General features: G+C 57.4%; 1 protein-coding gene across 1 annotated transcript in view; it reads left to right on the top strand.

Annotated features, from left to right (window-relative positions):
- The window catches only part of akap9 (A kinase (PRKA) anchor protein 9), a 353045-nt gene that overhangs the window by 262444 nt on the left and 67173 nt on the right, over positions 1-23428 (top strand). The window contains exons 35-36 of the mRNA XM_070880224.1: positions 2542-2699; positions 3062-3253. Coding sequence (XP_070736325.1) covers positions 2542-2699; positions 3062-3253 — 350 coding nt within the window. The remainder of the gene's footprint in view (positions 1-2541; positions 2700-3061; positions 3254-23428) is intronic.

Genomic DNA, 23428 nt, shown 5'->3' with positions numbered 1-23428 from the left:
TATATTGATGGGATGAAAGTATCGTTTCAGTTTTGGCTGTAGAAAATTAGTATTAACAAGTTCAACCCTGCCTGGAGTGGGCCTATTTCCTTCAATTTATACTTAGCACCAAAACCTCTGAACAGCTTGCCTGAACCAGTGCAGCTTTTAGAGTAGATTTTCTAAGACATTACAAGCTCTGTGTCCACACGATGTCGGGGCAACAACTTGAGTTTATACAGTGTCTTTAATAGAGAGAAACGTCCCAAGGCACTTCACAGAGACATAAATAAATAAAAATGCATGCTGAGATAAAGAAGATATTTGGAGTGGTGACCAAAAACTTGGTCAAAGAGGTAGGTTTTAAGGAGGCCCTTAAAGGTGAAGAGTGGGGTGCAGAGGGGGAGGGGTTTAGGGAAGCAATTCCAGGCTGTGGGGCCTAGATGGCTGAAGGCATAGCTGCCAATGGTGGGACGAAGGAAGGGGGTGCACAAAAGATCAGAATATATGAGAATGGGAGGCCGGCAGGAGAGCTTTGGAAAAGTCAAGTCTGAAAGTGACAACGGCATGGATGAGGGTTTCAGTAGCAGATTGGTTGAGATGGGACAGAAGTGGGCGATGTTGGAGGTAGTCGTAGACTGTCTTTGTGATGGAAAGGATTGGAGTTGGAACAGGGTTGAACAGGATATTGGGCTGGAATTTCGGCTTTGCTGATTTTGGGGCAGTAATGGCGGTGGGGCGGTAAAGTTTGCGCACAGGAACAGATTGTGTCACAGTCATTAAAATTGGACAGTTGGGCCCTGAGTGTGGGGTAGAGCATTAAGGGAACCGTGTACACACCTCTCTTAGGGTGCTAGGCCGGCTGAGCATGCAAAAATCCCGAGCTAAACAGCCGGCCTCGGAGCGTTCCGAGGAGGAAAAAAACCCACCAAAACATTCCCAATACATAGCCTACGCCACCACAACGTAACTCGCAACAAAAAAAATCACATTTACCTGAGATTGGCATTACTTACTTCACTGCAGCCGGTATAGGTCGGACCGCCCGTTTTCACAGGCGATCCCAGGACTGTGCTCTGCGGGGTGTATGGGTTGGGCGGGACTCAAAAAGCGAGCCGGTGTCGCAACCAGAGGCGTTGCACACCGGTTCAACTCTTCCGGGCAGTACTGCTCTGCGCCCCTGCAAAACTGACCCCAAAAACCCCCGTGGGGTGCTGGAAGCTGACTGCCCGCCTAGAGGAGCTTATTGTTGCCATCGCCGCCCCTCCGGGGCGAAAACAAACACAAATCACTGGAAAATCCACCTCATTAAGTTGCCAAAAATCTGGTTCAGTCTTCGCAATGTTTGACTGGAGGAAATTGCAACTCATCCAAGACGAGCAGTCTGACAACACGGGCAGGGAGAGTTCGAGCAAAGTGGTGGAGAAGTAAAACTGGGTGTTGTCCATGTGCATGTGGAAGGTGATGTTGCCGAAGAGGATCATGTAGATGAGTAAGAGGAGGGGGCCAATGACAGATCCTTGTGGAACATCAAAGATAATGGTGTAGAAGTGGGAAGAGAAGCCATTGCTGGGGATGCTGTGGCTATGATTGTGTAGGTAAGAATGGAACCAAGCAAGTGTAACTGAGTTGAATGATGGAGGGAAGGCATTGGAGAAGGATGATGTAGTTGGTTTGTGTCAGAGGTCGCAGAGAGATCAGAGAATGAGGAGGGATAATGTGCCATGGTCACTGTCATAGAGGGTGTCAGTTATGACTTGGGTTAGGGCTGTTCCAGTGCAGTGGCAAGGTCGAAAACCTGATTGGAGATCGTCAAATATGGACGGAAGGTGGGTAAGAATTTGGGAGATGACAATGCTTTAAAGTTTTTGCAGAGGAAAGGGAGGTTAGTGATAGTTTTCCAGGGTCAGATGGATCGATTGTGGGTTTCTTTAGGAAGATGTTGATGATGGCCGTTTTGAAAGTGAAGGGGAGAGTAGCTGAGGGAACCATTTAGAATGTCAGCTCGCATGGAGCAGTTTGGTGGTCAGTAGTTTAGTGGGAATGGGGTCAAGACTGCAGGAGTTGAGTTTCTGGGCATGATGGGAGATAAACTGCAGCATGCTGTGGGTTCAGGACGAGGGCTAGGGCAGGCCGAGTTTGGCTTGGTGGGCACGATGGAGGTAGGGAAAGTAGCAGAGGCAGCTGAACGGATGGTCTCTATTTTAGTGATTAAAAACAAATTGCTCCTATCACTTGGAGACGAGGGAGGGGGATTCAAGAAAAGAATGGGAGGGAAGGGGGTTAGGATACGGGGGGTGTAGGGGGCGGTGGAGGAGCAAGAACGGGGATAGGTGGACAAGAAATGATTCTCTGTTTGAGCGGGATGCTGAGTTGGAAGTTGGGGATTACGTAGTTGTTTAGTGCTGACAGCTACATTTTTTTTAAAGCAATTGAATTGAGAGTCAAAATGCACAAACTTCGACATATATAGTCCAGTCATGGAGGTTGATGGTATCTTGAACTAGGTTATTCACTCAAATGTTAATTCAACTGGATATATACATTTCATCCTGTTTCCAGATGGCAGTTCTGATGGGAGTCCAGGATCATTTGATATTACTACTGAAGGACAGCAATTCGGAACCATGCCTGAAGGAACCAGGAGAGTGAGCAATGTGTCTCGTACAGTTCATGCAACACTTAGGCAGGGTACAGAGAACCTTCCTGACAAAATAAAGGTAAGGACCTAATATTCTCAGTCACTCACAGAAATCACATTGCTGCAGTAGATGTTGTTCTTCTGAAGGTGGGCTCAGGCACATTGTTGGGTAGAGTAGAGGTAGATTTACTCTCTATCTAATTCGGTGTACCTGATGGTGATAGTGGATACTGAAGGAAAGTGTTCCATTCCCTACTAACATCCCTCACTTTGAGCAGAAAAGTTCATACAAAATCTTTAAGTTGCTGAAGGATTGTTGATCCTTTTCTGGTAAAGGTTACAGCCTTTGTTAAAGATAGCTTGGAGAATTCTGCAACAGTAACAAAGCAGTATAAGGTAACTGCCTACATTTTTAATCAACCTATTTTTCACTTTATACAGTCTTTACTTCATGAGGTACATCAGGAGGGTATGCAGGTGTTGACCCTTTCAGAATCTCCCTGCTTGGAAGGACAACAGCAACCTCAAGAAAATTACCCAGACATTTGGCTTCAGGAAAGACAGGGACTTTTGGATATTGTGCAGTCACTTAAAGATGTGCTTTCCAAAGTTCAGGGCACTGGGGAAGCAAAGGTAAGAACACACAATATTTGAATAGTGTCTTTAATGGTATTTTATTTTTAAATGTGGGCAGCAATGGCAAAGCAGTATTTATTGCTCATCCCTAGTTATACATAAAAATACCTAGAGGTTACAATACAGAAATGGGCCATTTAGCCCAACCAGTCTGTTTCGGTGTTTACCCTGCAGGCAAGTAAATAGGTCCTAATCACAATTTTCCATCCTGAAAGCAGTAAGATTCAGCCATATAGTGTGGGATGGAGTCACACATTCTCTTCGCTGAACGACATTCATGAACGAGTTGGGGTTTTGTGACCAGCTTTTCATGGTTATTTTCCTGATGCCAGCCGATAAATTGACATTTATTGAATGCATCCTCAACAATCCTCCATCTTAAAAATCCCTCTCTGCTCTTTCAATGATTTGGAAATTATGGGCTAGACTTTCCACTTCACATCACCCATATATCGCCTAATAAGCTAAAATGCAACGAATGCTTCTTCACCTGTCTTAAACAGGTTATCACCTCCGCTAAAGCATTAATCTGCCAGTACAATTTCAGAGCCCAAGTCTCATGTTAAATTTATAAAAACTTTAGCCTTCAGGCAAATCTCCAAATACCTTTAGTCTGGCAGCATGATGTAGCAGCAAGTTTGAACACTAGCGTGCATCATCATAAGCGGAACATAAATTTGAACCCTAAGGATTCATTAAACTTACAATCTCGGGGCTCAAATTTGGCCAGGAGTTGCTCCATTTTTTTTTGGAGCAACTTGATTTTTCTGGAGTATCTTAAAAATCCCCATTTTGCATATTTAATTTGCGCCAGTGTAAGTGAGTTGGTTAGGATTTTTTTCTTTTTTTTTCAAAAGGGGGCGTTGCCAGTCACCTATGCCTGTTTTAGCCATTTAGGCCACTTTGGACATCTAATAGTTGCTCCAAACTAACTTAGGCCAGCGTATGTGGCCGCACAGAAAACCGTTGCGGAGAATTAAGAAATCAGCACAGGTAGGTACATCTGAGACCATTTGGCCAGAGATAGGGGCGGGAAGGGAAGCGGAGAGGACCTTGCAAAGCACAACAACATTCAAGAAGCATAAAAACATTCAAGAAGGAATAAAAAATAAAACTAAGTCTTATCTTCCTATAAAAACTCGACCCAGGAAGTCAGCGGGCCGGCTGGTGCGGGAAGCCACTTGGCTGGGGATAGGTGCGGGTCGATGGGGAGAGCACAGGCCGCCGACATCCAAGCAGAAAATGACTTCTAAGATAAACTGCCAACCTGCCAAAGGAGACATTGAACCTTGACTTCCACTGGGTATTTCACTGACTCTGACTGATTCACTCTCTCTCTGACTGACTCACTCTCTCTCTCTCTCTCTCTCTCTGACTGATTGACTCTCTCGCTCCCTGACGCTCTCTCACTCCCTGACGCTCTCTCGCTCCCTGACGCTCTCTCGCTCCCTGACGCTCTCTCGCTCCCTGACGCTCTCTCGCTCCCTGACGCTCTCTCGCTCCCTGACGCTCTCTCGCTCCCTGACGCTCTCTCGCTCCCTGACGCTCTCTCGCTCCCTGACGCTCTCTCGCTCCCTGACGCTCTCTCGCTCCCTGACGCTCTCTCGCTCCCTGACGCTCTCTCGCTCCCTGACGCTCTCTCGCTCCCTGACGCTCTCTCGCTCCCTGACGCTCTCTCGCTCCCTGACGCTCTCTCGCTCCCTGACGCTCTCTCGCTCCCTGACGCTCTCTCGCTCCCTGACGCTCTCTCGCTCCCTGACGCTCTCTCGCTCCCTGACGCTCTCTCGCTCCCTGACGCTCTCTCGCTCCCTGACGCTCTCTCGCTCCCTGACGCTCTCTCGCTCCCTGACGCTCTCTCGCTCCCTGACGCTCTCTCGCTCCCTGACGCTCTCTCGCTCTCTCGCTCCCTGACGCTCTCTCGCTCCCTGACGCTCTCTCGCTCCCTGACGCTCTCTCGCTCCCTGACGCTCTCTCGCTCCCTGACGCTCTCTCGCTCCCTGACGCTCTCTCGCTCCCTGACGCTCTGACGCTCCCTGACGCTCTCTGACGCTCCCTGACGCTCCCTGATGCTCTCTGACGCTCCCTGACGCTCTCTCGCTCCCTGACGCTCTCTGAGGCTCTCTCGCTCTCTCGCTCTCTCGCTCCCTGACGCTCTCTGACGCTCTCTCGCTCTCTGACGCTCCCTGACGCTCCCTGACGCTCTCTCGCTCCCTGACGCTCTCTGAGGCTCTCTGAGGCTCTCTCGCTCTCTCACTCTCTCGCTCCCTGACGCTCTCTGACGCTCTCTCGCTCTCTGACGCTCTCTGACGCTCTCTCGCTCTCTCTCTCTCTCTCTCTCTCTCTCTCTGACTCTCTCTCTCTGACACACTCTCTCTCTCTCTGACACACTCTCTCTCTCTCTGACACACTCTCTCTCTCTCTGACACACTCTCTCTCTCTCTCTCTCTCTGACTCTCTCTCTCTCTCTGACACTCTCTCTGACACACTCTCGTGCTCTCTGACACACAATCTGACTCTCTCTGACACTCTCTCTGACACTCTCTGACACAATCTCTCTGACACTCTCTGACACTCACTCTCTCTCTCTCTCTGTCTCTCTCTCTCTCTCACTCACTCTCTCTGACTCTCTCTCTCTCTGTCTCTCTCTCTCTGTCTCTCTCTCTCTGACACTCTCTCTCTCTGACACTCTCTTGACACTGAAACTCTCTCTCTGACTCTCTCTCTCTGACTCTCTCTGACTCTCTCTGACTCTCTCTCTCTCTCTCTTCTCTCTCTCTCTCTGACACACACTCTCTCTCTGACACACACTCTCTCTCTGACACTCTCTCTCTTTGACACTCTCTCTCTGACTCTCTCTCTCTCTCTCTCTCTCTCTGACTCTCTCTCTCTCTGACACTCTCTCTGACACTCTCTCTGACACACTCTCGTGCTCTCTGACACACACTGACACTCTCTCTCTCTCTCTCTCTCTCTCTGAAACTCTCTGACACACACTCTCTGACACACACTCTCTGACACTCACTCTCTGACACACTCTCTGACACTCTCTCTCTCTCTGACACACTCTCTCTCTCTCTCTCTCTCTCTCTCTCTGACACTCTCTGACACTCTCTCTCTGACTCTGAAACTCTCTCTCTGACACTCTCTCTCTGACACTCTCTCTCTGACTCTCTCTCTCTGACTCTCTCTCTCTCTGACTCTCTCTCTCTCTCTCTCTCTCTGACTCTCTCTCTCTCTCTCTGACACACTCTCTCTCTCTCTGACACACTCTCTCTCTCTCTGACACACTCTCTCTCCCTCTGACACTCTCTCCCTCTGACACTCTCTCCCTCTGACACTCTCTCCCTCTGACACTCTCTCCCTCTGACACTCTCTCTCTCCCTCTGACACTCTCTCCCTCTGACACTCTCTCCCTCTGACACTCTCTCCCTCTGACACTCTCTCCCTCTGACACTCTCTCCCTCTGACACTCTCTCCCTCTGACACTCTCTCCCTCTGACACTCTCTCCCTCTGACACTCTCTCCCTCTGACACTCTCTCCCTCTGACACTCTCTCCCTCTGACACTCTCTCCCTCTGACACTCTCTCCCTCTGACACTCTCTCCCTCTGACACTCTCTCCCTCTGACACTCTCTCCCTCTGACACTCTCTCCCTCTGACACTCTCTCCCTCTGACACTCTCTCCCTCTGACACTCTCTCCCTCTGACACTCTCTCCCTCTGACACTCTCTCCCTCTGACACTCTCTCCCTCTGACACTCTCTCCCTCTGACACTCTCTCCCTCTGACACTCTCTCCCTCTGACACTCTCTCCCTCTGACACTCTCTCCCTCTGACACTCTCTCCCTCTGACACTCTCTCCCTCTGACACTCTCTCCCTCTGACACTCTCTCCCTCTGACACTCTCTCCCTCTGACACTCTCTCCCTCTGACACTCTCTCCCTCTGACACTCTCTCCCTCTGACACTCTCTCCCTCTGACACTCTCTCCCTCTGACACTCTCTCCCTCTGACACTCTCTCCCTCTGACACTCTCTCCCTCTGACACTCTCTCCCTCTGACATTCTCTCCCTCTGACACTCTGACACTCTGACACTCTCTCCCTCTGACACTCTCTCCCTCTGACACACTCTCCCTCTGACACTCTCTTGACACTCACTCTCTCTGACACTCTCTTGACATCCTCTTGACACTCTCTTGACACTCTCTGACACTCTCTCTCTGACTCTGAAACTCTCTCTCTGACTCTGAAACTCTCTCTCTGACTCTCTCTCTCTGACACTCTCACTCTCTGACACTCTCTTGACACTCTCTTGACACTCTCTTGACACTCTCTGACACTCTCTTGACACTCTCTTGACACTCTCTTGACACTCTCTTGACACTCTCTTGACACTCTCTTGACACTCTCTCTGTCTCCCTCTGACACTCTCTCCCTCTGACACTCTCTCCCTCTGACACTCTCTCCCTCTGACACTCTCTCCCTCTGACACTCTCTCCCTCTGACACTCTCTCCCTCTGACACTCTCTCCCTCTGACACTCTCTCCCTCTGACACTCTCTCCCTCTGACACTCTCTCCCTCTGACACTCTCTCCCTCTGACACTCTCTCCCTCTGACACTCTCTCCCTCTGACACTCTCTCCCTCTGACACTCTCTCCCTCTGACACTCTCTCCCTCTGACACTCTCTCCCTCTGACACTCTCTCCCTCTGACACTCTCTCCCTCTGACACTCTCTCCCTCTGACACTCTCTCCCTCTGACACTCTCTCCCTCTGACACTCTCTCCCTCTGACACTCTCTCCCTCTGACACTCTCTCCCTCTGACACTCTCTCCCTCTGACACTCTCTCTCTCTGACTCTCTCTGTCTGACACACTCTCTGACTCTCTCTCTCTCTGACTCTCTCTCTCTCTGACTCTCTCTTTCTCTGACTCTCTCTTTCTCTGACACTCTCTCTGACACTCTCTCTGACTCTCTCTGACACTCTCTCTCTGACACTCTCTCTCTGACTCTCTCTCTCTGACTCTCTCTCTCTGACTCTCTCTCTCTGACACTCTCTCTCTCTCTCTCTCTGACTCTCTCTCTCTGACACACTCTCTGACTCTCTCTCTCTCTGACTCTCTCTTTCTCTGACACTCTCTCTCTGACACTCTCTCTCTCTCTCTCTCTCTCTCTCTGACACTCTCTCTGACACACTCCATCTCTCTCTCTCTCTCTCTCTGACACTCTCTCTCTCTGACACACTCTCTCTCTGACACACTCTCTCTGACACACTCTCTCTCTGACACACCTGACACACACTCTCTCTGACACTCTCTCTCTGACACTCTCTCTCTCTCTGACACACTCTCTCTCTCTCTCTCTCTGACACACTCTCTCTCTCTCTCTCTGACACACTCTCTCTCTCTCTCTCTGACACTCTCTCTCTCTCTCTGACACTCTCTCTTTCTCTCTCTGACACTCTCTCTCTGACACTCTCTCTCTCTCTGACTCTCTCTTTCTCTGACACTCTCTCTCTGACACTCTCTCTCTCTCTCTCTGACACTCTCTCTCTCTCTGACACTCTCTTGACACTCTCTTGACACACTCTGACACTCTCTTGACACTCTCTGACACTCTCTCTCTGACTCTCTCTGACACTCTCTCTCTGACTCTCTCTCTCTGACTCTCTCTCTCTGACTCTCTCTCTCTCTGACTCTCTCTCTCTGACACACTCTCTGACTCTCTCTCTCTCTGACTCTCTCTTTCTCTGACACTCTCTCTCTGACACTCTCTCTCTCTCTCTCTCTCTCTCTGACACTCTCTCTGACACACTCCATCTCTCTCTCTCTCTCTCTCTCTCTGACACACTCTCTCTCTGACACACACTCTCTCTGACACACACTCTCTCTGACACTCGCTCCCTCTGACACTCTCTCTCTCTCTGACACACTCTCTCTCTCTGACTCTCTCTCTCTCTCTGACTCTCTCTCTGACTCTCTCTCCCTGACACTCTTCTCTCTGACACTCTCTCTCTCTCTCTGACACTCTCTCTGACACACTCCATCTCTCTCTCTCTCTCTCTGACACACTCTCTCTCTGACGCACTCTCTCTCTGACACACTCTCTCTCTCTGACACTCTCTCTGACACACTCTCACTCTCTCTCTCTCTCTCTCTCTCTCTCTCTCTCTCTCTGACACTCGCTCTCTCTCTCTCTGACACTCGCTCCCTCTGACACTCGCTCCCTCTGACACTCGCTCCCTCTGACACTCGCTCCCTCTGACACTCGCTCCCTCTGACACTCGCTCCCTCTGACACTCGCTCCCTCTGACACTCGCTCCCTCTGACACTCGCTCCCTCTGACACTCGCTCCCTCTGACACTCGCTCCCTCTGACACTCGCTCCCTCTGACACTCGCTCCCTCTGACACTCGCTCCCTCTGACACTCGCTCCCTCTGACACTCGCTCCCTCTGACACTCGCTCCCTCTGACACTCGCTCCCTCTGACACTCGCTCCCTCTGACACTCGCTCCCTCTGACACTCGCTCCCTCTGACACTCGCTCCCTCTGACACTCGCTCCCTCTGACACTCGCTCCCTCTGACACTCGCTCCCTCTGACACTCGCTCCCTCTGACACTCGCTCCCTCTGACACTCGCTCCCTCTGACACTCGCTCCCTCTGACACTCGCTCCCTCTGACACTCGCTCCCTCTGACACTCGCTCCCTCTGACACTCGCTCCCTCTGACACTCGCTCCCTCTGACACTCGCTCCCTCTGACACTCGCTCCCTCTGACACTCGCTCCCTCTGACACTCGCTCCCTCTGACACTCGCTCCCTCTGACACTCGCTCCCTCTGACACTCGCTCCCTCTGACACTCGCTCCCTCTGACACTCGCTCCCTCTGACACTCGCTCCCTCTGACACTCGCTCCCTCTGACACTCGCTCCCTCTGACACTCGCTCCCTCTGACACTCGCTCCCTCTGACACTCGCTCCCTCTGACACTCGCTCCCTCTGACACTCGCTCCCTCTGACACTCGCTCCCTCTGACACTCGCTCCCTCTGACACTCGCTCCCTCTGACACTCGCTCCCTCTGACACTCGCTCCCTCTGACACTCGCTCCCTCTGACACTCGCTCCCTCTGACACTCGCTCCCTCTGACACTCGCTCCCTCTGACACTCGCTCCCTCTGACACTCGCTCCCTCTGACACTCGCTCCCTCTGACACTCGCTCCCTCTGACACTCGCTCCCTCTGACACTCGCTCCCTCTGACACTCGCTCCCTCTGACACTCGCTCCCTCTGACACTCGCTCCCTCTGACACTCGCTCCCTCTGACACTCGCTCCCTCTGACACTCGCTCCCTCTGACACTCGCTCCCTCTGACACTCGCTCCCTCTGACACTCGCTCCCTCTGACACTCGCTCCCTCTGACACTCGCTCCCTCTGACACTCGCTCCCTCTGACACTCGCTCCCTCTGACACTCGCTCCCTCTGACACTCGCTCCCTCTGACACTCGCTCCCTCTGACACTCGCTCCCTCTGACACTCGCTCCCTCTGACACTCGCTCCCTCTGACACTCGCTCCCTCTGACACTCGCTCCCTCTGACACTCGCTCCCTCTGACACTCGCTCCCTCTGACACTCGCTCCCTCTGACACTCGCTCCCTCTGACACTCGCTCCCTCTGACACTCGCTCCCTCTGACACTCGCTCCCTCTGACACTCGCTCCCTCTGACACTCGCTCCCTCTGACACTCGCTCCCTCTGACACTCGCTCCCTCTGACACTCGCTCCCTCTGACACTCGCTCCCTCTGACACTCGCTCCCTCTGACACTCGCTCCCTCTGACACTCGCTCCCTCTGACACTCGCTCCCTCTGACACTCGCTCCCTCTGACACTCGCTCCCTCTGACACTCGCTCCCTCTGACACTCGCTCCCTCTGACACTCGCTCCCTCTGACACTCGCTCCCTCTGACACTCGCTCCCTCTGACACTCGCTCCCTCTGACACTCGCTCCCTCTGACACTCGCTCCCTCTGACACTCGCTCCCTCTGACACTCGCTCCCTCTGACACTCGCTCCCTCTGACACTCGCTCCCTCTGACACTCGCTCCCTCTGACACTCGCTCCCTCTGACACTCGCTCCCTCTGACACTCGCTCCCTCTGACACTCGCTCCCTCTGACACTCGCTCCCTCTGACACTCGCTCCCTCTGACACTCGCTCCCTCTGACACTCGCTCCCTCTGACACTCGCTCCCTCTGACACTCGCTCCCTCTGACACTCGCTCCCTCTGACACTCGCTCCCTCTGACACTCGCTCCCTCTGACACTCGCTCCCTCTGACACTCGCTCCCTCTGACACTCGCTCCCTCTGACACTCGCTCCCTCTGACACTCGCTCCCTCTGACACTCGCTCCCTCTGACACTCGCTCCCTCTGACACTCGCTCCCTCTGACACTCGCTCCCTCTGACACTCGCTCCCTCTGACACTCGCTCCCTCTGACACTCGCTCCCTCTGACACTCGCTCCCTCTGACACTCGCTCCCTCTGACACTCGCTCCCTCTGACACTCGCTCCCTCTGACACTCGCTCCCTCTGACACTCGCTCCCTCTGACACTCGCTCCCTCTGACACTCGCTCCCTCTGACACTCGCTCCCTCTGACACTCGCTCCCTCTGACACTCGCTCCCTCTGACACTCGCTCCCTCTGACACTCGCTCCCTCTGACACTCGCTCCCTCTGACACTCGCTCCCTCTGACACTCGCTCCCTCTGACACTCGCTCCCTCTGACACTCGCTCCCTCTGACACTCGCTCCCTCTGACACTCGCTCCCTCTGACACTCGCTCCCTCTGACACTCGCTCCCTCTGACACTCGCTCCCTCTGACACTCGCTCCCTCTGACACTCGCTCCCTCTGACACTCGCTCCCTCTGACACTCGCTCCCTCTGACACTCGCTCCCTCTGACACTCGCTCCCTCTGACACTCGCTCCCTCTGACACTCGCTCCCTCTGACACTCGCTCCCTCTGACACTCGCTCCCTCTGACACTCGCTCCCTCTGACACTCGCTCCCTCTGACACTCGCTCCCTCTGACACTCGCTCCCTCTGACACTCGCTCCCTCTGACACTCGCTCCCTCTGACACTCGCTCCCTCTGACACTCGCTCCCTCTGACACTCGCTCCCTCTGACACTCGCTCCCTCTGACACTCGCTCCCTCTGACACTCGCTCCCTCTGACACTCGCTCCCTCTGACACTCGCTCCCTCTGACACTCGCTCCCTCTGACACTCGCTCCCTCTGACACTCGCTCCCTCTGACACTCGCTCCCTCTGACACTCGCTCCCTCTGACACTCGCTCCCTCTGACACTCGCTCCCTCTGACACTCGCTCCCTCTGACACTCGCTCCCTCTGACACTCGCTCCCTCTGACACTCGCTCCCTCTGACACTCGCTCCCTCTGACACTCGCTCCCTCTGACACTCGCTCCCTCTGACACTCGCTCCCTCTGACACTCGCTCCCTCTGACACTCGCTCCCTCTGACACTCGCTCCCTCTGACACTCGCTCCCTCTGACACTCGCTCCCTCTGACACTCGCTCCCTCTGACACTCGCTCCCTCTGACACTCGCTCCCTCTGACACTCGCTCCCTCTGACACTCGCTCCCTCTGACACTCGCTCCCTCTGACACTCGCTCCCTCTGACACTCGCTCCCTCTGACACTCGCTCCCTCTGACACTCGCTCCCTCTGACACTCGCTCCCTCTGACACTCGCTCCCTCTGACACTCGCTCCCTCTGACACTCGCTCCCTCTGACACTCGCTCCCTCTGACACTCGCTCCCTCTGACACTCGCTCCCTCTGACACTCGCTCCCTCTGACACTCGCTCCCTCTGACACTCGCTCCCTCTGACACTCGCTCCCTCTGACACTCGCTCCCTCTGACACTCGCTCCCTCTGACACTCGCTCCCTCTGACACTCGCTCCCTCTGACACTCGCTCCCTCTGACACTCGCTCCCTCTGACACTCGCTCCCTCTGACACTCGCTCCCTCTGACACTCGCTCCCTCTGACACTCGCTCCCTCTGACACTCGCTCCCTCTGACACTCGCTCCCTCTGACACTCGCTCCCTCTGACACTCGCTCCCTCTGACACTCGCTCCCTCTGACACTCGCTCCCTCTGACACTCGCTCCCTCTGACACTCGCTCCCTCTGACACTCGCTCCCTCTGACACTCGCTCCCTCTGACACTCGCTCCCTCTGACACTCGCTCCCTCTGACACTCGCTCCCTCTGACACTCGCTCCCTCTGACACTCGCTCCCTCTGACACTCGCTCCCTCTGACACTCGCTCCCTCTGACACTCGCTCCCTCTGACACTCGCTCCCTCTGACACTCGCTCCCTCTGACACTCGCTCCCTCTGACACTCGCTCCCTCTGACACTCGCTCCCTCTGACACTCGCTCCCTCTGACACTCGCTCCCTCTGACACTCGCTCCCTCTGACACTCGCTCCCTCTGACACTCGCTCCCTCTGACACTCGCTCCCTCTGACACTCGCTCCCTCTGACACTCGCTCCCTCTGACACTCGCTCCCTCTGACACTCGCTCCCTCTGACACTCGCTCCCTCTGACACTCGCTCCCTCTGACACTCGCTCCCTCTGACACTCGCTCCCTCTGACACTCGCTCCCTCTGACACTCGCTCCCTCTGACACTCGCTCCCTCTGACACTCGCTCCCTCTGACACTCGCTCCCTCTGACACTCGCTCCCTCTGACACTCGCTCCCTCTGACACTCGCTCCCTCTGACACTCGCTCCCTCTGACACTCGCTCCCTCTGACACTCGCTCCCTCTGACACTCGCTCCCTCTGACACTCGCTCCCTCTGACACTCGCTCCCTCTGACACTCGCTCCCTCTGACACTCGCTCCCTCTGACACTCGCTCCCTCTGACACTCGCTCCCTCTGACACTCGCTCCCTCTGACACTCGCTCCCTCTGACACTCGCTCCCTCTGACACTCGCTCCCTCTGACACTCGCTCCCTCTGACACTCGCTCCCTCTGACACTCGCTCCCTCTGACACTCGCTCCCTCTGACACTCGCTCCCTCTGACACTCGCTCCCTCTGACACTCGCTCCCTCTGACACTCGCTCCCTCTGACACTCGCTCTCCCTCTGACACTCGCTCCCTCTGACACTCGCTCCCTCTGACACTCGCTCCCTCTGACACTCGCTCCCTCTGACACTCGCTCCCTCTGACACTCGCTCCCTCTGACACTCGCTCCCTCTGACACTCGCTCCCTCTGACACTCGCTCCCTCTGACACTCGCTCCCTCTGACACTCGCTCCCTCTGACACTCGCTCCCTCTGACACTCGCTCCCTCTGACACTCGCTCCCTCTGACACTCGCTCCCTCTGACACTCGCTCCCTCTGACACTCGCTCCCTCTGACACTCGCTCCCTCTGACACTCGCTCCCTCTGACACTCGCTCCCTCTGACACTCGCTCCCTCTGACACTCGCTCCCTCTGACACTCGCTCCCTCTGACACTCGCTCCCTCTGACACTCGCTCCCTCTGACACTCGCTCCCTCTGACACTCGCTCCCTCTGACACTCGCTCCCTCTGACACTCGCTCCCTCTGACACTCGCTCCCTCTGACACTCGCTCCCTCTGACACTCGCTCCCTCTGACACTCGCTCCCTCTGACACTCGCTCCCTCTGACACTCGCTCCCTCTGACACTCGCTCCCTCTGACACTCGCTCCCTCTGACACTCGCTCCCTCTGACACTCGCTCCCTCTGACACTCGCTCCCTCTGACACTCGCTCCCTCTGACACTCGCTCCCTCTGACACTCGCTCCCTCTGACACTCGCTCCCTCTGACACTCGCTCCCTCTGACACTCGCTCCCTCTGACACTCGCTCCCTCTGACACTCGCTCCCTCTGACACTCGCTCCCTCTGACACTCGCTCCCTCTGACACTCGCTCCCTCTGACACTCGCTCCCTCTGACACTCGCTCCCTCTGACACTCGCTCCCTCTGACACTCGCTCCCTCTGACACTCGCTCCCTCTGACACTCGCTCCCTCTGACACTCGCTCCCTCTGACACTCGCTCCCTCTGACACTCGCTCCCTCTGACACTCGCTCCCTCTGACACTCGCTCCCTCTGACACTCGCTCCCTCTGACACTCGCTCCCTCTGACACTCGCTCCCTCTGACACTCGCTCCCTCTGACACTCGCTCCCTCTGACACTCGCTCCCTCTGACACTCGCTCCCTCTGACACTCGCTCCCTCTGACACTCGCTCCCTCTGACACTCGCTCCCTCTGACACTCGCTCCCTCTGACACTCGCTCCCTCTGACACTCGCTCCCTCTGACACTCGCTCCCTCTGACACTCGCTCCCTCTGACACTCGCTCCCTCTGACACTCGCTCCCTCTGACACTCGCTCCCTCTGACACTCGCTCCCTCTGACACTCGCTCCCTCTGACACTCGCTCCCTCTGACACTCGCTCCCTCTGACACTCGCTCCCTCTGACACTCGCTCCCTCTGACACTCGCTCCCTCTGACACTCGCTCCCTCTGACACTCGCTCCCTCTGACACTCGCTCCCTCTGACACTCGCTCCCTCTGACACTCGCTCCCTCTGACACTCGCTCCCTCTGACACTCGCTCCCTCTGACACTCGCTCCCTCTGACACTCGCTCCCTCTGACACTCGCTCCCTCTGACACTCGCTCCCTCTGACACTCGCTCCCTCTGACACTCGCTCCCTCTGACACTCGCTCCCTCTGACACTCGCTCCCTCTGACACTCGCTCCCTCTGACACTCGCTCCCTCTGACACTCGCTCCCTCTGACACTCGCTCCCTCTGACACTCGCTCCCTCTGACACTCGCTCCCTCTGACACTCGCTCCCTCTGACACTCGCTCCCTCTGACACTCGCTCCCTCTGACACTCGCTCCCTCTGACACTCGCTCCCTCTGACACTCGCTCCCTCTGACACTCGCTCCCTCTGACACTCGCTCCCTCTGACACTCGCTCCCTCTGACACTCGCTCCCTCTGACACTCGCTCCCTCTGACACTCGCTCCCTCTGACACTCGCTCCCTCTGACACTCGCTCCCTCTGACACTCGCTCCCTCTGACACTCGCTCCCTCTGACACTCGCTCCCTCTGACACTCGCTCCCTCTGACACTCGCTCCCTCTGACACTCGCTCCCTCTGACACTCGCTCCCTCTGACACTCGCTCCCTCTGACACTCGCTCCCTCTGACACTCGCTCCCTCTGACACTCGCTCCCTCTGACACTCGCTCCCTCTGACACTCGCTCCCTCTGACACTCGCTCCCTCTGACACTCGCTCCCTCTGACACTCGCTCCCTCTGACACTCGCTCCCTCTGACACTCGCTCCCTCTGACACTCGCTCCCTCTGACACTCGCTCCCTCTGACACTCGCTCCCTCTGACACTCGCTCCCTCTGACACTCGCTCCCTCTGACACTCGCTCCCTCTGACACTCGCTCCCTCTGACACTCGCTCCCTCTGACACTCGCTCCCTCTGACACTCGCTCCCTCTGACACTCGCTCCCTCTGACACTCGCTCCCTCTGACACTCGCTCCCTCTGACACTCGCTCCCTCTGACACTCGCTCCCTCTGACACTCGCTCCCTCTGACACTCGCTCCCTCTGACACTCGCTCCCTCTGACACTCGCTCCCTCTGACACTCGCTCCCTCTGACACTCGCTCCCTCTGACACTCGCTCCCTCTGACACTCGCTCCCTCTGACACTCGCTCCCTCTGACACTCGCTCCCTCTGACACTCGCTCCCTCTGACACTCGCTCCCTCTGACACTCGCTCCCTCTGACACTCGCTCCCTCTGACACTCGCTCCCTCTGACACTCGCTCCCTCTGACACTCGCTCCCTCTGACACTCGCTCCCTCTGACACTCGCTCCCTCTGACACTCGCTCCCTCTGACACTCGCTCCCTCTGACACTCGCTCCCTCTGACACTCGCTCCCTCTGACACTCGCTCCCTCTGACACTCGCTCCCTCTGACACTCGCTCCCTCTGACACTCGCTCCCTCTGACACTCGCTCCCTCTGACACTCGCTCCCTCTGACACTCGCTCCCTCTGACACTCGCTCCCTCTGACACTCGCTCCCTCTGACACTCGCTCCCTCTGACACTCGCTCCCTCTGACACTCGCTCCCTCTGACACTCGCTCCCTCTGACACTCGCTCCCTCTGACACTCGCTCCCTCTGACACTCGCTCCCTCTGACACTCGCTCCCTCTGACACTCGCTCCCTCTGACACTCGCTCCCTCTGACACTCGCTCCCTCTGACACTCGCTCCCTCTGACACTCGCTCCCTCTGACACTCGCTCCCTCTGACACTCGCTCCCTCTGACACTCGCTCCCTCTGACACTCGCTCCCTCTGACACTCGCTCCCTCTGACACTCGCTCCCTCTGACACTCGCTCCCTCTGACACTCGCTCCCTCTGACACTCGCTCCCTCTGACACTCGCTCCCTCTGACACTCGCTCCCTCTGACACTCGCTCCCTCTGACACTCGCTCCCTCTGACACTCGCTCCCTCTGACACTCGCTCCCTCTGACACTCGCTCCCTCTGACACTCGCTCCCTCTGACACTCGCTCCCTCTGACACTCGCTCCCTCTGACACTCGCTCCCTCTGACACTCGCTCCCTCTGACACTCGCTCCCTCTGACACTCGCTCCCTCTGACACTCGCTCCCTCTGACACTCGCTCCCTCTGACACTCGCTCCCTCTGACACTCGCTCCCTCTGACACTCGCTCCCTCTGACACTCGCTCCCTCTGACACTCGCTCCCTCTGACACTCGCTCCCTCTGACACTCGCTCCCTCTGACACTCGCTCCCTCTGACACTCGCTCCCTCTGACACTCGCTCCCTCTGACACTCGCTCCCTCTGACACTCGCTCCCTCTGACACTCGCTCCCTCTGACACTCGCTCCCTCTGACACTCGCTCCCTCTGACACTCGCTCCCTCTGACACTCGCTCCCTCTGACACTCGCTCCCTCTGACACTCGCTCCCTCTGACACTCGCTCCCTCTGACACTCGCTCCCTCTGACACTCGCTCCCTCTGACACTCGCTCCCTCTGACACTCGCTCCCTCTGACACTCGCTCCCTCTGACACTCGCTCCCTCTGACACTCGCTCCCTCTGACACTCGCTCCCTCTGACACTCGCTCCCTCTGACACTCGCTCCCTCTGACACTCGCTCCCTCTGACACTCGCTCCCTCTGACACTCGCTCCCTCTGACACTCGCTCCCTCTGACACTCGCTCCCTCTGACACTCGCTCCCTCTGACACTCGCTCCCTCTGACACTCGCTCCCTCTGACACTCGCTCCCTCTGACACTCGCTCCCTCTGACACTCGCTCCCTCTGACACTCGCTCCCTCTGACACTCGCTCCCTCTGACACTCGCTCCCTCTGACACTCGCTCCCTCTGACACTCGCTCCCTCTGACACTCGCTCCCTCTGACACTCGCTCCCTCTGACACTCGCTCCCTCTGACACTCGCTCCCTCTGACACTCGCTCCCTCTGACACTCGCTCCCTCTGACACTCGCTCCCTCTGACACTCGCTCCCTCTGACACTCGCTCCCTCTGACACTCGCTCCCTCTGACACTCGCTCCCTCTGACACTCGCTCCCTCTGACACTCGCTCCCTCTGACACTCGCTCCCTCTGACACTCGCTCCCTCTGACACTCGCTCCCTCTGACACTCGCTCCCTCTGACACTCGCTCCCTCTGACACTCGCTCCCTCTGACACTCGCTCCCTCTGACACTCGCTCCCTCTGACACTCGCTCCCTCTGACACTCGCTCCCTCTGACACTCGCTCCCTCTGACACTCGCTCCCTCTGACACTCGCTCCCTCTGACACTCGCTCCCTCTGACACTCGCTCCCTCTGACACTCGCTCCCTCTGACACTCGCTCCCTCTGACACTCGCTCCCTCTGACACTCGCTCCCTCTGACACTCGCTCCCTCTGACACTCGCTCCCTCTGACACTCGCTCCCTCTGACACTCGCTCCCTCTGACACTCGCTCCCTCTGACACTCGCTCCCTCTGACACTCGCTCCCTCTGACACTCGCTCCCTCTGACACTCGCTCCCTCTGACACTCGCTCCCTCTGACACTCGCTCCCTCTGACACTCGCTCCCTCTGACACTCGCTCCCTCTGACACTCGCTCCCTCTGACACTCGCTCCCTCTGACACTCGCTCCCTCTGACACTCGCTCCCTCTGACACTCGCTCCCTCTGACACTCGCTCCCTCTGACACTCGCTCCCTCTGACACTCGCTCCCTCTGACACTCGCTCCCTCTGACACTCGCTCCCTCTGACACTCGCTCCCTCTGACACTCGCTCCCTCTGACACTCGCTCCCTCTGACACTCGCTCCCTCTGACACTCGCTCCCTCTGACACTCGCTCCCTCTGACACTCGCTCCCTCTGACACTCGCTCCCTCTGACACTCGCTCCCTCTGACACTCGCTCCCTCTGACACTCGCTCCCTCTGACACTCGCTCCCTCTGACACTCGCTCCCTCTGACACTCGCTCCCTCTGACACTCGCTCCCTCTGACACTCGCTCCCTCTGACACTCGCTCCCTCTGACACTCGCTCCCTCTGACACTCGCTCCCTCTGACACTCGCTCCCTCTGACACTCGCTCCCTCTGACACTCGCTCCCTCTGACACTCGCTCCCTCTGACACTCGCTCCCTCTGACACTCGCTCCCTCTGACACTCGCTCCCTCTGACACTCGCTCCCTCTGACACTCGCTCCCTCTGACACTCGCTCCCTCTGACACTCGCTCCCTCTGACACTCGCTCCCTCTGACACTCGCTCCCTCTGACACTCGCTCCCTCTGACACTCGCTCCCTCTGACACTCGCTCCCTCTGACACTCGCTCCCTCTGACACTCGCTCCCTCTGACACTCGCTCCCTCTGACACTCGCTCCCTCTGACACTCGCTCCCTCTGACACTCGCTCCCTCTGACACTCGCTCCCTCTGACACTCGCTCCCTCTGACACTCGCTCCCTCTGACACTCGCTCCCTCTGACACTCGCTCCCTCTGACACTCGCTCCCTCTGACACTCGCTCCCTCTGACACTCGCTCCCTCTGACACTCGCTCCCTCTGACACTCGCTCCCTCTGACACTCGCTCCCTCTGACACTCGCTCCCTCTGACACTCGCTCCCTCTGACACTCGCTCCCTCTGACACTCGCTCCCTCTGACACTCGCTCCCTCTGACACTCGCTCCCTCTGACACTCGCTCCCTCTGACACTCGCTCCCTCTGACACTCGCTCCCTCTGACACTCGCTCCCTCTGACACCCGCTCCCTCTGACACCCGCTCCCTCTGACACTCGCTCCCTCTGACACTCGCTCCCTCTGACACTCGCTCCCTCTGACACTCGCTCCCTCTGACACTCGCTCCCTCTGACACTCGCTCCCTCTGACACTCGCTCCCTCTGACACTCGCTCCCTCTGACACTCGCTCCCTCTGACACTCGCTCCCTCTGACACTCGCTCCCTCTGACACTCGCTCCCTCTGACACCCGCTCCCTCTGACACTCGCTCCCTCTGACACTCGCTCCCTCTGACACTCGCTCCCTCTGACACTCGCTCCCTCTGACACTCGCTCCCTCTGACACTCGCTCCCTCTGACACTCGCTCCCTCTGACACTCGCTCCCTCTGACACTCGCTCCCTCTGACACTCGCTCCCTCTGACACTCGCTCCCTCTGACACTCGCTCCCTCTGACACTCGCTCCCTCTGACACTCGCTCCCTCTGACACTCGCTCCCTCTGACACTCGCTCCCTCTGACACTCGCTCCCTCTGACACTCGCTCCCTCTGACACTCGCTCCCTCTGACACTCGCTCCCTCTGACACTCGCTCCCTCTGACACTCGCTCCCTCTGACACTCGCTCCCTCTGACACTCGCTCCCTCTGACACTCGCTCCCTCTGACACTCGCTCCCTCTGACACTCGCTCCCTCTGACACTCGCTCCCTCTGACACTCGCTCCCTCTGACACTCGCTCCCTCTGACACTCGCTCCCTCTGACACTCGCTCCCTCTGACACTCGCTCCCTCTGACACTCGCTCCCTCTGACACTCGCTCCCTCTGACACTCGCTCCCTCTGACACTCGCTCCCTCTGACACTCGCTCCCTCTGACACTCGCTCCCTCTGACACTCGCTCCCTCTGACACTCGCTCCCTCTGACACTCGCTCCCTCTGACACTCGCTCCCTCTGACACTCGCTCCCTCTGACACTCGCTCCCTCTGACACTCGCTCCCTCTGACACTCGCTCCCTCTGACACTCGCTCCCTCTGACACTCGCTCCCTCTGACACTCGCTCCCTCTGACACTCGCTCCCTCTGACACTCGCTCCCTCTGACACTCGCTCCCTCTGACACTCGCTCCCTCTGACACTCGCTCCCTCTGACACTCGCTCCCTCTGACACTCGCTCCCTCTGACACTCGCTCCCTCTGACACTCGCTCCCTCTGACACTCGCTCCCTCTGACACTCGCTCCCTCTGACACTCGCTCCCTCTGACACTCGCTCCCTCTGACACTCGCTCCCTCTGACACTCGCTCCCTCTGACACTCGCTCCCTCTGACACTCGCTCCCTCTGACACTCGCTCCCTCTGACACTCGCTCCCTCTGACACTCGCTCCCTCTGACACTCGCTCCCTCTGACACTCGCTCCCTCTGACACTCGCTCCCTCTGACACTCGCTCCCTCTGACACTCGCTCCCTCTGACACTCGCTCCCTCTGACACTCGCTCCCTCTGACACTCGCTCCCTCTGACACTCGCTCCCTCTGACACTCGCTCCCTCTGACACTCGCTCCCTCTGACACTCGCTCCCTCTGACACTCGCTCCCTCTGACACTCGCTCCCTCTGACACTCGCTCCCTCTGACACTCGCTCCCTCTGACACTCGCTCCCTCTGACACTCGCTCCCTCTGACACTCGCTCCCTCTGACACTCGCTCCCTCTGACACTCGCTCCCTCTGACACTCGCTCCCTCTGACACTCGCTCCCTCTGACACTCGCTCCCTCTGACACTCGCTCCCTCTGACACTCGCTCCCTCTGACACTCGCTCCCTCTGACACTCGCTCCCTCTGACACTCGCTCCCTCTGACACTCGCTCCCTCTGACACTCGCTCCCTCTGACACTCGCTCCCTCTGACACTCGCTCCCTCTGACACTCGCTCCCTCTGACACTCGCTCCCTCTGACACTCGCTCCCTCTGACACTCGCTCCCTCTGACACTCGCTCCCTCTGACACTCGCTCCCTCTGACACTCGCTCCCTCTGACACTCGCTCCCTCTGACACTCGCTCCCTCTGACACTCGCTCCCTCTGACACTCGCTCCCTCTGACACTCGCTCCCTCTGACACTCGCTCCCTCTGACACTCGCTCCCTCTGACACTCGCTCCCTCTGACACTCGCTCCCTCTGACACTCGCTCCCTCTGACACTCGCTCCCTCTGACACTCGCTCCCTCTGACACTCGCTCCCTCTGACACTCGCTCCCTCTGACACTCGCTCCCTCTGACACTCGCTCCCTCTGACACTCGCTCCCTCTGACACTCGCTCCCTCTGACACTCGCTCCCTCTGACACTCGCTCCCTCTGACACTCGCTCCCTCTGACACTCGCTCCCTCTGACACTCGCTCCCTCTGACACTCGCTCCCTCTGACACTCGCTCCCTCTGACACTCGCTCCCTCTGACACTCGCTCCCTCTGACACTCGCTCCCTCTGACACTCGCTCCCTCTGACACTCGCTCCCTCTGACACTCGCTCCCTCTGACACTCGCTCCCTCTGACACTCGCTCCCTCTGACACTCGCTCCCTCTGACACTCGCTCCCTCTGACACTCGCTCCCTCTGACACTCGCTCCCTCTGACACTCGCTCCCTCTGACACTCGCTCCCTCTGACACTCGCTCCCTCTGACACTCGCTCCCTCTGACACTCGCTCCCTCTGACACTCGCTCCCTCTGACACTCGCTCCCTCTGACACTCGCTCCCTCTGACACTCGCTCCCTCTGACACTCGCTCCCTCTGACACTCGCTCCCTCTGACACTCGCTCCCTCTGACACTCGCTCCCTCTGACAC

Source organism: Pristiophorus japonicus, chromosome 5 (assembly GCF_044704955.1).
Source record: "Pristiophorus japonicus isolate sPriJap1 chromosome 5, sPriJap1.hap1, whole genome shotgun sequence".
Classification (NCBI taxonomy): domain Eukaryota; kingdom Metazoa; phylum Chordata; class Chondrichthyes; family Pristiophoridae; genus Pristiophorus; species Pristiophorus japonicus.
Note: the sequence above shows the minus strand (reverse complement) of the source record. Positions and strands in the feature narration are given on the sequence as shown.